The following is an 18,604-nucleotide window of genomic DNA, read 5'->3' on the forward strand; positions in this document are numbered from 1 at the left end:
TTCCATTAACTGCCGAACCGTTATTATAGCTAAAATGGGTGGAATTTGTTATCAAATAAAAATAAAGAACAATATCGGTTTTGAAACATTTACTGCAATCAACACACAACGAATGTCACTGACCCACGTTTACAAATATGGAAATGTCATAGAACAAACCAGATGATGTCACTAGTGAACATCAATATGTCGTCACCTAACAACGGGCGTGATAATGGCCCGTCGTCAAGCAATATGAGGACATTATCAAGTTACAGTAGCCCGCTGATTTCTGATAACATGTGGGGCGGTTTAATGATAATTCTATCCATTTTAGCTATAAGTATGTATGCATTTGATTTCATTTAGATGATATTGGAAGTGCTACCTCAATGTTGAAAGCCTCATTTTCTACTTCCATTAAATACAGGTTTAAATACAGCTTATCACAATACGTCTGGAAAATACCAGAAAAGTTTACATAAAGACAAGAATTACATTCAGGTTCATAACCAAGTACAGATGAAAGAACACATGCAATAAATTGTAATACAGGAATCATTGCAGAGAAATATTGCAATTCAAAAGGGGCGGTCGGGTAGCCTAGTGGTTAAAGCGTTCGCTCGTCACGCCGAAGACCCGGGTTCGATTCCCGACATGGGCACAATGTGTGAAGCCCATTTCTGGTGTCCCCTGCCGTGATATTGCTGGAATATTGCTAAAAGCGGCATAAAACCATACTCACTCACTCACTTCTACATTACAGTCCATTGAACAAATAAATGAATTGAAAACCCTTTTTGTCATCTTTGCCTATTTTTGTCTACCTTGTTTTCGTGTGATTTTGACTGGAATTAGACAGGAAATTATGAAACATAGACATGATAAAGTAATTGGTTTATTTATTGTGTGATGTCCTTTTCAGTATTCCCATCACCGGAATATTGCAACTTACTATGGTGCTTTTATCAAGAAGGGGCCTCCAGGGAAAGATGACCAGCTGTGGGTAAGTTGGGGATGGGGTGTCGGAGGGGAGGGGGGTAAGGGGCGGTGCATACAGTAAGGACACAGGGAACACTGGAAACAATCCTAACATTGGACGCTTGTCATCTCAAGCCAAAGGACTGCCTCCGTGGTCTAATGGTAGAGCGTCCGCCCGGAGAGCGGAAGGTCTGGGGTTCGATCCCCAGCCGCATCATACCAAAAGATGTTAAAAGATGGTACTTGTTGTTACCCTGTCTGGCACTTGGCATTAAGGGGCTAAAACAAGGACTGGTCGGCTCGGAGTCAGTATACTGTGTCTGAGTGGGGTATTCATGTTAAACTGCGGCATGGTATCTCAGTGTGCAAGCACTATAAATCGGCATCAGTCCGGACTAGTACATGCAGCCACACACACACACACACACGTATATGCATACGCTAAATAAGTGCAATATTCTTTGAAGCGACGTTAAACACCATTTCACCTCACCTCAAGCCTAAAGGGACAACAAAATACCTTCAGATGTTATTGCAATTACTATTTACATAACGTAGTATTTCATGGGACAAATTTTCCAGAATGTTTCAGGATTAAATGAAATATGATTTAGATGTCAGAAAAGAAATATTAAAGAATCCAGGAGATTGAAAATAATTGTCGTCTGTAAGGAAGACATTACTTGTATTATTTTATGAAGACAAATTCTAAAAAAAAACATTAAAAAATTAATTGACATTTGATCTTAAATTGCTTTACATTACATTATTCTAGACAAAATAGTGATACTGGCAATTCAGTACAAGGTTTAAGTTATTTTTGTAGTCTTTGATGTTGTATTGCAATCATTACAAAAGATCATGTCAAAAGTCTTGCAATGTATAGATACAAAATATGCTGGTAGTGTAATAGACAGTTGAACCTGAGTTTGGTTTCATCGTAGGTTAAATCGTAAAGCTGGATTTTGTTTAAACCTGGGATTTGGGATGAGATGACATTTGTCAGAATTGAGAACTTGAGGAAAAAGAAACCACAAGGGGAGTGCAATGTATGGAAATCATATGACCTGGGAATACAAAGTTTCAGATACTTTCCTGTGATTTACTCTGTTTAAAATAGGGGGGGTCGGGTAGCCTAGTGGTTAAAGCGTTCACTCGTCTCGCCGAAGACCCGGGATCGATTCCCGACATGGGTACAATGTGTGAAGCCAATTTCTGGTGTCCCCCTCCGTGATATTGCTGGAATATTGCCTAAAGCGGCGTAAAACCTTACTCATTCACTCACTCGGTTTAGAATACAGTGTCGGTAAAGGCACTGATATACCGGGAACTGCTTGCAACAATAATTGATGAAGCACAATTGAGTTGGTAGTGTTTGGAGGTATGCAGAGGACAAGGAAAGATTTTCTAAAACTAAAAGAAAATATCTAGTATCTGACCAACAAAATAAAATATGAATGCAAGTAGATAATCCAGTTGTAGAAAATACAGGGGAGTTTAGGGTCTTTCAAATATTTGTCTCCAGTCTGAAACTTCAGCCACCAGTCCGAAGCCTAATATGATCACATGATCAGCTGATACGAGTATTATATGCTATTACTGCAAGTAATACAACTTTGGTCGAGTAGACTCAAGAGTTTTGGCAACACTGTGTTTGTAGTCAGTCAGTCTCTGCTTGACGAGTTTGACAAGCACCCTGCGGACTCTCATCTACCATTTCCTACAGTGTTTGGAATCAGTAGAACCTTTGATCATTCAGTGTGTTGTTATCTATTTCAGCTTGTCATGGAATTCTGTGGTGCTGGCTCAGTGACAGATTTAGTCAAAGGTGAGTTGGATGTCACATACTATTTCTTATTTCCTGTGGCATTTATCCTGTTTTATTCTATTTCAAAGAACATACAGCCATTGTTACCGTATTCAATAAGATAAGCTTTTGTCCCATCTTTGTGGTTAACAAATCCACAATCGGAACACTTGGATCTGATGATGTTATTCAGGACTGCTGGGATGCGTTGTACAAAGCATCTTATGGCTAAAATAGAGAATACTACACTCATTCTCGTTAGATACCATTTTTACGAAACGAGTGGACTTTCTATGGTATCTGACCGAGCGAAAGCGAGGTCAGATACCATAGAAAGTTCACGAGTTTCGTAAAAATGGTATCTAACGAGAATGAGTGTGGTATTTTATTTATTACCCACGTTAAATATATATTTAAGTGTAAATACATAACAACTTTCGTTCGTTGACAGACCAAACTGAAACCGGTTGCAAAATCTGGTTGCGCATTAATATTGATATATGACCAAATATGGGCATTGTTGACATGTTTATGCATACGCATTTACAACATGCGCCTGCTGTTCTGTTTGCAAACAAACCAGCACCGACGCTCAAGATCCTTTTGGAAGAAAGTCTTCAACTTATGGTAATTCAAGCGCCATTTTGTTATTACGCAGGACACCGATAAGAAAATTTGAAATGTCACATTAGCGCCGCGTTTTGAATATCGGACCAACAGTCGGTCACACTGCCGGGGTCCGGTCTGTGCAATCAAAATGGTTCAGTTTCCTTGATCTATCAGCTGAATTTATATCATGCCCGTTCCATTTTGGAAGAGGGAAATCAGACTGTTCGCCAAAGACATTCATGTTAACTGTACCACCCCATATACTGAAGACGTGAAAATCAACAAACTCAAATCTGCTTGCATGTCAGTGACAGCTTCGAACGATCGAAGGGCAAGGTCGCCACCGGAATAAGAAAAGACAACCGCGATCCACTCACAGCGTTTTACGCTAGAGATAGGGAATGTTATTGTTCACATTTGGGATGTTTGGGGCCACAAAATCAGAAGTCAGGCACACTTCCACGGAGTTTTCGAATGATTTGTATCGGAACTGTGAACTTTAAGTGATCTGGTCGTGCTGTCGTGTTCGTTCATCCATGAACAACACCTCCCGAAACAGCGCCACAAAATACGCTTCAAAGGGGACACCGATGGCACAACCGGATCATCCCAAGTAAGTCTCGATATCTGTCCAGATAGTTTAAACAGACTTCATTTCACCACGCTTATCCTTTTACGTTAAATCAAATTGAAAGTTGCGAAAGTGGTCGGGTGCGTCACGCTCAAGGGACGCGCTCGATTAGGAGTCGTACATTGTAAATCGATTTATGGATCTAGCTCGATTATATGTCTGTAGAAGCTCTATGCATAACTTATATAGAATGCAAACCGAATTTGATGCGTGTGACTATCTTGTTTGGTTTAATAAGGTGTTTGTAAATATCTCTCGTTCTCATGAATTTCTTCAGTTCTGCCTTGTAATCGCAAAATGAATGACGTCTCGCGATTTTTTATGAATGAAAAAAGTAGTCCCGGTGTGACAGAGGTCATGGTTATCCGATCAAAACGAATAAAACAAGGTCAACCTTGTACGACACACGTGTGACGTACGGATTTAGTATCTTACCACCTGTATCTTCACCACGTGGGTAATAATAGAGAATATCACCTGAGTGATATATAAAATATATCAACAAGAGTTGAAAAAAAGTTGAAAAATTCTGAGGCTTGCCATATATTGATATATTTGATTTCAAAAGACACGAAGTTGAGATTTTATTTATCATCCAACATCATTCTTCCAACTTTTTCAGTTTGTAGACAGTAATAAGCAGTGTCTTTAGTGTAACAAGTACTGCTAACAGCTTCAGTAGCAGAGCCATTAGTGATGTCATTTGATTGTGACGTCATGGTAATCGATGATGTCACAATGGTCTGCGAAGCATTGTGATGCAATTTCATTATTTAGCTTGATCTCACCCAAGCATATCTCCTGTGGGATTCAGTTTTGGATGATAAGGTGATCGTAACTCCCATACTTTAACATAGACTTACGACAGTCGTAGCGCTAAAGTTGATTTGTGAAAACCATATGCCGGATTTAAAGTTTAAGGATGTGAGTGAAGTAGATGTTATTTATGCACCAAGATTACAGCTACATCGGGTGAGCCTGTATCTAGCGGTGTCTGGACAAGACAAACCATTGGTTGATAGCACAAGCAGTAATCCATCAGGTCACACCTTTCGACATCCAATTATCATGTTAGGTACCCCAAATGACAAGAGTATATACATATATGTTAATACAAATGCTGGGCCCCATCACACAGAGTGCTCTTAGCGCTAAGGTGATCGTAACTTCCATACTGTAATATTGGCTTACGATAGTCGTAGCGCTAAGATCACTTTGTTGAACAGGATCCTGCTCCAGAATTTCCACAGTGGCAGTTATTAGTGGAATTCTTTGATCCTTACTGTCATGGTGAAGTTAACATGTCTAATGAACTTTGCAATAAAATTTATAAACGTAAGGAATATTTTCATCATTACATCTAATAATGCTTGAGACATCAAATTAAGGAAGTAACAAGGATCTGTTTGTTAAAAGGAGATGGCTGTCCTTTGCTCCAAAAGGGCAACAGCAGGCAGTTACGCAATTGGCTGGAGGAAGGAAATAGCATTCTCATCCTGACACTAGCAACATAATCCACATGTTAAATAACGCCTCCAACACCTAGTGAGAGGTATCCAACCTGTGTCCATCATCCCTGCCAATACATACACACAAATATAACACACAAATATCGGGGTTTCATTATCTTACAGGAATCACTGTGTTGTCCTCACATTTTGCACTTGAGGGTATTATGAAGTTTTGTGATATTATATGTACAGGAAATGTAGAGAACAAAATTCCTGTTTGCCTGAAGGAAAGATTCATTGCCTGAGTGGGAAGGTGGTTATTTAATTTTCTGTCAATCTGTTAATATGACCTTTCAAATTTAAATATTTTTTTTTTTATCAAAGGTGCCATTGATGTAATTTCCTTGAAAACAGAGGGAAACGACCGATTTCTTGAGTGGTATTGAGGATTTTCCTTGGTGGATATCTGCGACGTCTTGAATGTGTATGTGATTGGGGCTTGGGTTAGTGATGTTTGTTTGTTAGGCAAACACAGCTGTAGGGGGCTAATGGCGGTGGGATGACTGGTGTGAGACCAAGACACACGTGTGACCGACCTGAGACGACTGGCGATGTGGTGTGTGACTCCTGGTGACTTGTCTGTGTCTGAGTGACTCTACCGACCCACAGACAGGATGCTTGATCAGTGCAGGAAGACCTGCATCAACAAATCTGCCGGTCAGGAATGTAGACATATGGTATCTGTCTGGGACTAGTTCAACCTCCATGTGTGACAAGTACACAAACGGATATATGAACTATGTATCCAAAACAAACGTGTTCATTGTGTTTGTCTTTAGTCTACATATGCTACTCAACATAGATAGGGATACTATGCTGTCATACTCAGGATGGCAACTTTTAGACCATCTGCATAGATGATTATTTTACCTCAAACGAAGATAGGGGCAGCCGGGTAGCCTAGTGGTTATAGCGTTCGCTTGTCACGTCAAAGACCTGGGTTCGATTCCTGACATGGGTACAACGCGTGAAGCCAATTTCTGGTGTCCCCCGCCGTGATATTGCTGGAATATTGCTAAAAGCGGCGTAAAACCATACTCACTCACTCACTCAAATGAAAATGTGTTTCGTGGCTATATCAAATGCTATGAAGACGTATAAAAGAAATCAGTTGCATGCAATCCCCTACTTGACACTAATATCCCAGTCAAAGGTTGAGTAGTATGTTTATGTGCCAACTGGTAGCCCATGTTGTGATTCAACATCTTAACGAATCCATCCCCACACCACTTCTCACTTATTCATCAACCCACACAATTGCCAACCATGATTACAGACATAGATGAATAATCTCAAACTTTGATAATTCACAGCTGAATAATATTAACAAACTTGGCCATGAACCCCAGCCATCCATGATCTGACTCAATCCTGTTCTATGTGAAATTAGTGACTCACCTGATTTCTTACCTGTCTAACGCATGTCAGCAGGTCTGGAGCGGGGGAGGAATTGGGCAGACTTAAACAAAACTTCCATGTTGAATCATCTTAAGCAGTCTTTCTTTAGCAGTGTACTGAGACTCTGGGGACTTAGGTGACACTTTCATATTTTTGGATTCAAATTACCTGAGCTAAAGTTAACTATCAGAAAATCGATACAAATTGATTGAAGTTATTTTCATTTGCTTGACTGTCTATCCGTCACGGAGGAAACATATTAAAAGATACAGATAAACAATTCATGTGAAATTTAAGTTGCTGTTGACTTTATCAAATTCAGTTATGTTGTCTCAGGCTATGTGAGACCCATGCTACATGGAAGAAAGTCGTCACAGAAGTATATATGTATGATATTATACCAATATAGTTTGTCAAGCACTTTATATAATGTCAGGGGCGGTTGGGTAGCCTAGTGGTTAAAGCGTTCGCTCGTCACGCCGAAGACCCGGGTTCGAATCTCGACATGGGTACAATGTGTGAAGCCAATTTCTGGTGTCCCCCGCCGTGGTATTGCTGGAATATTGCTTAAAGCGGCGTAAAACCAAACTCACTCACTCACTCATTATATAATGTCAGCATATATATTTTCATACAAATCCAACAGCTTCAAGCAACAAAATGTATTTGTTTTCGTTTTTATTTTGACCGATCCAAGGTGATTGTTTTTGTAAAGTCCCTAAACAAACCAAAGTTTGCCTCAGACCACTTGCAGCCTCCTGTGGATATCTGCCCACTTAGTGATGTGACACACCAAATAGGGTGCAGTATGTCAAGTGTGTAGGTGAGGGTTCTTGAAGCCAGGACAAAAATATGCAAATATGTCAATGGTTTGTTGTTGACGTGCCTGCACGTTAAGATATGTGCTTGCTGAAATTAACAAGTTCATTATCACGAATGTGTGAAAAGTTAAAAGTGGTCATTTCAGACTTTGTAGATTTTTAGACATGTAGTTTTGTAAAGGTGTCTCCATTGACGTGGGCGTTTTGCCAGGTTAGATACATGGTCTTAGATGTGCATATGGTTGAGGTGTAACATCGTGGTATTGTTTATTGACAATAAAAGGATAATACCTCCTGTATTCAGCTGTGTCATCAAGTGGTACTCTAGTGAAATAAACAGCTAAGGGCTAGTGTTTGAAATAAAAAAATATTGCCAGGTTGATATCAGTACCCACAGACTAGTGTTCCCGTTCACTGGTAATTATGTTTCTTTACCAGCAAAATTAAGCTTGGACCGGTAATTCTTTTGAATCTTTGTTGTTGAGCAAAACATCATTGATAGTCAAATAGTATATTTTTTCAAACAAAGTCAGCATTATCACCTTGTATGTTTTCATCAAGGTTTCCTGTTGTCTATTTTTAATACAAGGAAATAATATTTTGCATTGCTTCGAGGTTTAATATCTATTTGTAGTGACTTAGTCTTGAATCAAGTGACCTATTCCCCCCAAAAAGAGAGAAAATTGTGGCTAAACTTTGTGTGAATGACGTGTAAATAAGTTACCTCAGAGATGACGTCACTGAAATAGTCAGCCTTAAAAGTACACTGTATTGTAATTGATGATGAATTGAAAGAATTAAAACCAGGTCATTTTCATACCATTTTTGGCCCGTGAAGATCCGGGGTAGAAAAGGTCTTCAGTAACCAATGCTTGCCGTAAAAGGTGACTATGCTTGTCGTAAGAGGCAACTAATGGAATCGGGTTGTCAGGCTTGCCGACTTGGTTGATGCATGTCATCGATCCCAATTGCGTGGATCGATGCTCATGATGTCAATCACTGGATTGTCTGGTCCAGACTCGATTACTTACAGACCGTCGTCATATAGCTGTAATATTGCCGAGTGCTGCGAACAAGCAAACAAACAAACAAAATCTTTATATTTTTATTTGTTCAAAGTTGGCACTGACAAAAATTGGATTGGACTGGTAATTTTTATAGTTGACAGTCCACTGGGACTGGCAGTTTCAAAAGCCAGAGGGAGAACTGCAGACTTGAGAAGCCGCAGGCCAAAACTAGGCCCTCATTCTAAACACTGCAGCTTGTTGTGACAAATAAATCAACAAATAAATTTATGCGGGCCATAAGTACCCATATAAATCTGAAACTACGAGCACAACACAAGATCTACCTGCCACAGGCCTACGGACAGGCGCTTATTTCGACCACTGTATGGGGCAGTAGTTTTCAGAGAAATACCTTTCACCTTTTCTTGGTATTGTTGTATGGATCTTTAACATGTACAGAGTTCTGACTATTTCAAGCTCCCTATATGACCTCTGAAAGCAGATTTCATTTGTCACTTTCCATATCAGTATGTCATCATGCCCGTATGTCAGGACTCGCCATGTCCACCAAGGGTTTGTCTGGCCCAAACTCAATCGTTTAAATGCCACTGTGATGTATACTACTCAACAATTGCTAAGGATCACAAAGAAGACTTTTTGGTCCTTAGCAAATGTTGCGAAGTATAGTTTGATAATTGCTCACTGAGGCTTGAAGGAAATCGTTTTGGGTTGAATAGAGCTGGAACCAGTTTACCGGTATATAGCGGGGGATATAGAAACGGGCTCCGTCCGTCCGTACATCCGTCCGTCACGTTTCGTTTCCGGAGCATAACTCATAAACCGTTCAATATTTTTTCATCAAACTTTGCAGGTCTTTCAGGTACATGCTTAACTGGTGCCTTTTGCTATTTAGAAATTTTAGAAATTTTTATCTTTTACATTTCCATGGCAGCAAGATGGACTTAGGTTCCAAACTCTTCTTTTTGTTACAATTTCCATGACAAGTTCCACCTCGGGTAATAAAGGTTAGGGTTTGTTCTGATTTAATTATATCATAAATTCTGCAACAGGGGCGGGGGATATAGCCATGTTAGTGGCAAGCTCTTGTTATTTTTTTAATGAGGAGAAAATATGACGATGGAATAAAAGGTTCCAGTTACCAGTATAAATGTTCAATACAATAATTGGCGGGCGGGTAGCTTAGTGGTTAAAGCGTTCGCTTGTCACACCGAAAACCCGGGTTCGATTCAAGACATGGGTACAATGTGTGAAGCCCATTTCTGGTGTCCCCCGCCGTGATATTGCTGGAATATTGCTAAAAGCGGCGTAAAACCATACTCACTTACTTCAATACATTAAGGACTAGTTTATGGTTTTTGGGGGTTCCTAATTCCTAAATAGTGAGACCTCAGTTTCCCCCCTGCCCAGCTGGTTGTGAAGCGGCGTCTTGCATCATCCTTTGGCCTATATTCAAACTGGCTTGTGCAAATACAGAGTTAGGTCCCAATTTTCCCTTTAGAAACACCCAGTAATCAATGTGAATTGTTCCTATGTGTTTTGAAACCCTCCTAATTCTTGAAATTTGGCAAGTAGGGGATAATACCTGCTTATACTACAGAGATGAGATAGGAGTCATTGTTCACCGACACCCACGGGAGTTTGTTGAAATCCTCAGTTTGCTTGCAAATTCTTCTTGATGTTTTGAATCAAATTTTGATCATGCTTTTCTGTCATCTTGTTCCAGCAACAAAGGGCAACTGTCTGAAGGAAGAATGGATTGCCTACATTGCCAGGGAGATTCTGCGGGTTGGTTTCATATGCCCATGTGTGAATGGACGATCAAATGAATGTGGTCTATTACACTCACAAAGAAAATATAGTGATCAATAGTTTATAAGATGATACATATTTATCATGAAATGTTTAAGATGTTTTTACTGTGGAAAGTTTTTTTGTGTTTGGTATGAGGTGGTTGTGAATAATTCTCTGCATTATTTTTTAACTGACTTGAGCGGTTAAAGTTATCTTTATGAAGATGAAAATAAACAAATATGGAAGAACTTTTGGAAGTATTATTACGTAGAACAATTTTGATCAGGCAGATAGTTCTGATGTTTCTCTGTTCATATTCAATGACCTTAATAAAAGTATACATTCAGAGGAGTAAATACACTATTATCCCCTGCCATTTAGTGGGGTGGGGGATATAGGAAACGGAATTCGTCTGTCCGTCCTTCAGTCAGTCCTTCCTTCAGTCTGTCTGCCCATCTGCTTCTCAAAGGGGACAAATTTTCTCAAAAACTGTTTATTAAGTTAGAGAAATGAATTTTACATTACTGAAAGTACTGGTCAGGATATTAATTGAGTTAAAAAATAGTTGTCTTCAATTCATTGTTTTACACGTCATATAGCTGGAATATTGCTGAGTGCGGTGTTAAACAATAAACCAACCAACCAAAACATTGTTTTACAGAGTTATGGCCCTTGCTCAGTGCTTCGTCAACTTTGTGCTTATTACGTGAAATGGGGACAAGTTTTCTCAGAAACTATTGAAATTACATGATTGAAACTTTGCATGCTTATCTAAGAGATACTTGACTAAACTGTTCGAAAATTGGTCCTGTAAATTATTTTTTTCCAGAGTTGGTTCCTTTGCTACTCGTTTTTGGAGTTTAAACATACGCAGTTACAGCCCTTGATCAGTGTCAGTTTACAGAGTGCATGGTGTCTGCAATGGGCACACGCTTTCTCAGAAACTAATGAAGTTAGCGTTTTTGAGAGATTCTTTGTGTTTGAGAATTGGTGCCATAAATTATGTTTTCCAGAGAAATGACTTTTTGTGTGTAGAGATATGCTATTGGTATTTATGAATTCCTATCGATATAGTACATGTACTATAATAGGACAAACAATTGCTACAGTCCAATAGTTCTATGTTGTTACTAATCATGACACACCATGAAGCTCTAAATGTTACGATGTAGATAATTTGAGCTTGTTTATGTTTATTGCATTTTCATCACTCCAAAGTTTCGCCATACACCCAAATGCTTTTGTTTGAATTTTATATTTTAACGTGTGATTGTAGTTTGTGGCATTTCTGTAGATGTTTCATGTTGGAGTAGAGATAGTATAAATGTTGATTACCATGGTGATTGACACATATATGTGACATCCTCTACTCACGTTACAGGGCCTAGCCCACCTCCACCAAAACAGAGTCATCCACAGGGATATCAAAGGCCAAAATGTTTTATTAACAGACAACGCAGAAGTCAAATTAGGTGAGTATGAAGTGCAATTCAGAGTTGTCTACACTTCACGTGAGATTGTGTGGACAATACTTTTGGGGCCACTTTATGCACAAGATGCAAAATCACAATAGTTGATGCAAAAGTGCAATAGTTGATGCAAAAGGGGAATAGCTGATGCAAAAAGCAATAGTTGATCCAAAAGTGACATAGTTGACGCAAAAGAGCAATAGTTGATGCAAAAGCTCAATAGTTGATGCGAAAGCACAATAGTTGATGCAAAAGCGCAATAGTTGATGCAAAAGAGCAATAGTTGACGCAAAAGAGCAATAGTTGATGCAAAAGAGCAATAGTTGATGCAATAGTTGATGCGAAAGCGCAATATTTGATGCGAAAACGCAATATTTGATGCAAAAGAGCACTAGTTGATGCAAAAGCTCAATAGTTGATGCAAAAGCTCAATAGTTGATGCAAAAGCTCAATAGTTGATGCAAAAGGGCAATACTTGATGCAAAAGGGCAATACTTGATGCAAAAGGGCAATACTTGATGCAAAAGCGCAAGGGAAGTTGTTCAGTTTGGACTGCACAGTTAGTTTTGTTAACCATCTGTGGAAGGAATCTAAGGGAACGACGGGACGCATAGAAAATATCACCTGAGCGTCTCTTAATTTGAAATAAATCAACAAGGGTTGATAAAACTCCAATAGAGATTCTGTTTGTCATCCAAAATCAAAATCAAATTGCTGCACTAGTTAGTTCCAGCCACTTGCATACCTAATGTTATTTACAGATGTGGGGGCGGTTGAGTATCCTTGTGGTTAAAGCGTTCGCTTTAAGACCCGGGTTCGATTCCCGACATGGGTACAATGTGTGAAGCCCATTTCTGGTATCCCCAGCCGTGATATTGCTGGAATATTGCTATAAGCGGCGGAAAACCATACTCACTAACTATTGACAGATGTTATGTTGTTGTTGTACTTTCATTTGTTGTAGGGGTGGTTGGGTAGCCTAGTGGTTAAAGCGTTCGCTCGTCACGCCAAAGACCCGGGTTCGATTCTCTACATGGGTACAATGTGTGAAGCCCATTTCTGGTGTCCCCCGCCGTGATATTGCTGGAATATTGCTAAAACCGGTGTAAAATAAAACTCACTCACTCACTCATTTGTTGTATCATTTCCAGTTGACTTTGGTGTTAGTGCTCAGCTAGACAAGACTATAGGGAGGAGAAACACATTCATAGGAACTCCTTACTGGTGAGTCGAAGGTCCACAAGCATCCTACATCTACACATGGATGAACTTTCTGTGTCTCTCTCATGTATTTCTGTACTTGCATGTTTTTACACTTTTGCTTTTGTGCTATTTAGCTCAAATTATGGATGTGTTCTGTCATTTAGGAATGTATATAGAAACACTCTCAAAAAACACATACGCAATTTTTTGTAATATTTAGCGAAATAGTCACAAAAATCAAATTAAGTTGTTCTGGGTATTTTAAATCAAACACAGCAATGTGATTGTACAGGTTTGAATCCCATTCGATGTGTTAGGAGATGGACTTGATCCAATAAACACATCTTGTCTGATTTCAAGTAAAAGATGAATATGAGTTTCCAAAGTGTTCAGTACATCAACACAGCATGTGAATAAAATAAACATAACATAAGTTCCTAACACAATTAGTAACTGCTTATAGGAATGTGTTCCCACTTGAAAAGTGATACATTTCAGTTTGTGACAGGATATTATCAATATAAAACTAATGCTTACAGGCAAATAATTAAAACTTTTTACAAGGACACCTGATAATTTTTCCAAGTTGTAAGCGCTTCGAGTTACAGTTTTTGCACTAGGCTCTGACAGAACACTTTTCCTGGCGCAGAATAGGGTTCCAATCATATCCCTCTTTGAACAGTAAAGATAACCTGTTCAATGTTATATTCGAATTGCTTTAAGCAATAATTATGCTCAGATTCAATCACTTTAGAATGACATTTTAGGGTCTTCAATAAAGTCATTCATGGACTGATGATTTGTACTGTGTGTTTCAGGATGGCGCCAGAAGTTATAGCTTGTGATGAAAACCCAGATGCTACCTATGATAATAGGGTATGTATATATATGTGCATGTTGGAAACAGTGTAACACTGGTACTAGTCACTGATGATTATGAACTTTCTATCAGAGAACCTATGGGAACCTATTCTAACCCAGAATCCCCCTGTGCCGTCTGTTCTTTGACTGTAACAGATTGCTGGGAACCTATTCTAACCCAGAATCCCCCAGTGCCGTCTGTTCTTTGACTGTAACAGATTGCTGGGAACCTATTCTAACCCAGAATCCCCCAGTGCCGTCTGTTCTTTGACTGTAACAGATTGCTGGGAACCTATTCTAACCCAGAATCCCCCTGTGCCGTCTGTTCTTTGGCTGTAACAGATTGCTGGGAACCTATTCTAACCCAGAATCCCCCTGTGCCGTCTGTTCTTTGACTGTCACAGATTGCTGGGAACCTATTCTAACCCAGAATCCCCCAGTGCTGTCTGTTCTTTGACAGTCACAGGTTACTGGGAACCTATTCTAACCCAGAATCCCCCAGTGCCGTCTGTTCTTTGACTGTAACAGATTGCTGGGAACCTATTCTAACCCAGAATCCCCCTGTGCCGTCTGTTCTTTGACTGTCACAGATTGCTGGGAACCTATTCTAACCCAGAATCCCCCTGTGCCGTCTGTTCTTTGACTGTAACAGATTGCTGGGAACCTATTCTAACCCAGAATCCCCCTGTGCCGTCTGTTCTTTGACAGTCACAGGTTACTGGGAACCTATTCTAACCCAGAATCCCCCTGTGCCGTCTGTTCTTTGACAGTCACAGGTTACTGGGAACCTATTCTAACCCAGAATCCCCCTGTGCCGTCTGTTCTTTGACTGTCACAGATTGCTGGGAACCTATTCTAACCCAGAATCCCCCAGTGCTGTCTGTTCTTTGACAGTCACAGGTTACTGGGAACCTATTCTAACCCAGAATCATCCAGTGCCGTCTGTTCTTTGGCTGTAACAGATTGCTGGGAACCTATTCTAACCCAGAATCCCCCAGTGCCTTCTGTTCTTCGACCATCACAGGTTGCTTGGAACCTATTCTAACCCAGAATCCCCCAGCGCCTTCTGTTCTTCGACCATCACAGGTTGCTTGGAACCTATTCTAACCCAGAATCCCCCAGTGCCGTCTGTTCTTTGACTGTCACAGGTTGCTGGGAACCTATTCTAACCCAGAATCCCCCAGTGCCGTCTGTTCTTTGGCTGTCACAGGTTGCTGGGAACCTATTCTAACCCAGAATCCCCCAGTGCCTTCTGTTCTTCGACCATCACAGGTTGCTTGGAACCTATTCTAACCCAGAATCCCCCAGTGCCGTCTGTTCTTTGACTGTCACAGGTTGCTGGGAACCTATTCTAACCCAGAATCCCCCAGTGCCTTCTGTTCTTCGACCATCACAGGTTGCTTGGAACCTATTCTAACCCAGAATCCCCCAGTGCCGTCTGTTCTTTGACTGTCACAGGTTGCTGGGAACCTATTCTAACCCAGAATCCCCCAGTGCCGTCTGTTCTTTGACCATCACAGGGTTCGATTCCCGACATGGGTACAATGTGTGAAGCCCATTTCTTTTGTCCCGGCCGTGATATTGCTGGAATATTGCTAAAAGCGGCGTTAAACCATACTCACTCACTTACTCACTGTTAGTTTCTATCGCTGCAGTTTTGTTATGGCTTTGCTGCATTAGGTTGTCGTTGTCCCTGTTGCCATGGAGGCATGGTCACATGTGTAGATTCCACATGATGCAGGATATGACCAAACTAGTTTTGACAATGTGAAAGAAATATTTGATCTCCCTCTTTCTTTTGTACTATTTGCTCACTGAACATATGGTAACATTTTATTCCAGAGTGATTTGTGGTCTTTAGGCATCACAGCAATAGAAATGGCTGAAGGAAAGCCACGTAAGTATGATGCATGGATGTACTCATGCTGAACTTATGCTTGCCGTAAAAGGCGACTTTGCTTGCCGTAAAAGGCGACTATGCTTATCGTAAAAGGCGACTAAAGGGATTGGGTGGTCAGGCTCGCTGACTTGGTTGATCCATGTCCACGATCCCAATTGCGTGGATCGATGCTTATAATATTAATCACTGGATTGCCTGGTCCAGACTCGATTATTTACAGACCGCCGTCATATAGCTGGAATATTGCTCAGTGCGGCGTTAAACAACAAACCAACCAACCATGGTTGAAATGTCAGATAGTTTTAAGTGTATGCCTTTCTACCTACCATCATTTTATAAAATAAAAATGTTTTTGTATTTCATTTTACTAAATATTCGTGAGGAACATAAGCTGCAATATGAATGAAGTCATTGATCTGTTTACTTGTGTTTTTTGTTGTTGGATAGTTTACTAAATGCGCTAAAATTCTTTTTTGTTTCCAGCACTCTGTGATATGCATCCTATGAGAGCTCTGTTTCTTATACCCAGAAATCTACCGCCTAGGCTCAAAAACCCTACAAAATGGTGAGAAATCATTATGTTCATCAGTTTCTATACCAATATGGTATTTCATATAGGGATACGCTAGTAGGGACCCCATCAGCCCATTGCTTAATGCTGTTGTAAGAGGCAACTTAATGGATCAAGTGGTCAGGCTCGGTGATATGGTTGATGGCGTGTCAATGTACCACAATGGCATGAATCCTGTTTTATAATATCAATCATTGGCTGGTTCTAACTTGATTGGTTACAGGCAACCATCATCTTGCTTGCTTGAGTGAGTGAGTTGAGTACGGTTTTACGCCGCTTTTAGCAACATTCCAGCAATATCACGGCAGGGGACACCAGAAATGGGCTTCACACATTGTACCCATGTCAGGAATCGAACCCGGGTCTTTGGTGTGACGAGCGAACACTTTAACCACTAGGCTACCCTACTGCCCCGCATATTGCTTGAATATTTGTGGGTGCTCACACATTGAGGGAGATGGGTTTGTATTGTGGTAGGGTACTGGGGAAAGCAAGACCTTTTGACCTAAGATATGACATGTCATAAGCGTCCGGCCTTTTAATAGATGTGTGCCCCATCCACAGCACAATAATCTCCATGTTTTTAAAAACTGGATAAATATTGAAAAAAATCAGAATTTTTCGCAGCCTATGATTCCAGCTGATCCTTGATGTCCTCATCAGTAATTTTGCAGTTATTCATTGCTTGCTTCCTATGAAACATGACAGTTTCAGTCGTAACTGGAGGAAAGCACTGGATGATTTCCTTATTTGTTATAAATATTTAATTTTGTAAAATAAATTTTGAATTATGACAAGGATTTAAAAAATTGTAAACATTTCCTACTTATTGATTTAATATATGCGTTCAATATCAGCTCTTGTTTGTGTTTGACACCTGTTCCCTGTAGCTCATGGTATGCTTGTTGACATTACTCAAATGACAAGTGGTCAGGTTACATACTGGCTAGTAAATGTCCTTGAAATTGACATTTTTCTCACAGTCCCCATCTCAAGTAAAGTACTTGAACATAAATCTGTCCACAGTTTGCAATAGATATTAAATATGCAAAATATCTCCATAGTTTGAAAAAAAAAGCATGTTGAAATATTTGTAAGATGTTGAAGAATGAAAATATTATGAGATAGATATATAGATATATAGATATATAGATATATATATATATATATATATATATATATATATATATATATATATATATATATATATATATACTACTCTTTACCTTCTTTTGAGTAGTGTATAGTTAATAATCATAGAATTATATCCCTTCCATAGAATGTCTGCGGAGTCGATATGCCTGATTCTATAACAAATTGAACAGGTAGCAGGCGCCATTATACTGTATGTAAATTTGAGTGTGAAGTAGATGTGTATACGTTAACAAGTAAGACTTGGAGTTATAGAATGGTAATATTTTCATGTTTGCATGGTTTTGATGGGGGAACCTTTAGATTGCCTTGACAGAGACTCTTAATTGACAGTCTTTCCAGATTGTGTAACTGAATCTGTTTGTTTTATATTTCTTAGGTCCAGCAAATTCCACAACTTTGTAGAATCGTGCTTGATCAAGGACTACACCCAGCGACCTAACACGGAACAGCTTTTGAAGCATCCGTTCATCCGTGATCAGCCGACGGAGAGGCAGGTCCGCATACAGCTCAAAGATCACATAGACAGGCATAAAAAGAACAAGAAGGGTGAGTAAGCTGGGTAGGAGGTTAAGTGTGATTGGGGGGCGGTCGGGTAGCCCAGTGGTTAAAGCGTTCGCTTGTCACGCCGAAGACCCGGGTTCGATTCCCGACATGGGTACAATGTGTCAAGCCTGTTTCTGGTGTCACCCGTTGGATATTACTGGAATATTGCTAAAAGCGGCGTAAAACTCACTCACTCACTCACTCACTAAGTGTGATTTGTGCTAGTGGACATGGCTTGTGATCATTTAAATGGCTGAGGACAAGAAAATGGATTGGTTCAACAGTGTTGGTTCTCTGGCTTTGACTCAGTAATAAAATAAAACCAAGTTATGGATTGATGAGCACA

At 39.9% G+C, this 18,604-nt stretch overlaps 1 protein-coding gene across 11 annotated transcripts in view; it reads left to right on the top strand.

Annotated features, from left to right (window-relative positions):
- LOC139447935 (serine/threonine-protein kinase mig-15-like) overlaps window positions 1-18,604 on the top strand; it is a 189,135-nt gene that overhangs the window by 40,792 nt on the left and 129,739 nt on the right. For all 11 annotated transcript variants that reach the window (XM_071229424.1, XM_071229423.1, XM_071229430.1 and 8 more), the window contains 9 exons: window positions 905-985; window positions 2,740-2,788; window positions 10,489-10,550; window positions 11,938-12,028; window positions 13,177-13,249; window positions 14,047-14,104; window positions 15,932-15,986; window positions 16,473-16,554; window positions 18,092-18,261. In XM_071229424.1, coding sequence (XP_071085525.1) covers window positions 905-985; window positions 2,740-2,788; window positions 10,489-10,550; window positions 11,938-12,028; window positions 13,177-13,249; window positions 14,047-14,104; window positions 15,932-15,986; window positions 16,473-16,554; window positions 18,092-18,261 — 721 coding nt within the window. The remainder of the gene's footprint in view (window positions 1-904; window positions 986-2,739; window positions 2,789-10,488; window positions 10,551-11,937; window positions 12,029-13,176; window positions 13,250-14,046; window positions 14,105-15,931; window positions 15,987-16,472; window positions 16,555-18,091; window positions 18,262-18,604) is intronic.

Source organism: Haliotis cracherodii, unplaced genomic scaffold, assembly GCF_022045235.1.
Source record: "Haliotis cracherodii isolate W230 unplaced genomic scaffold, xgHalCrac1.p SCAF_7, whole genome shotgun sequence".
In the NCBI taxonomy this organism is placed as follows: domain Eukaryota; kingdom Metazoa; phylum Mollusca; class Gastropoda; order Lepetellida; family Haliotidae; genus Haliotis; species Haliotis cracherodii.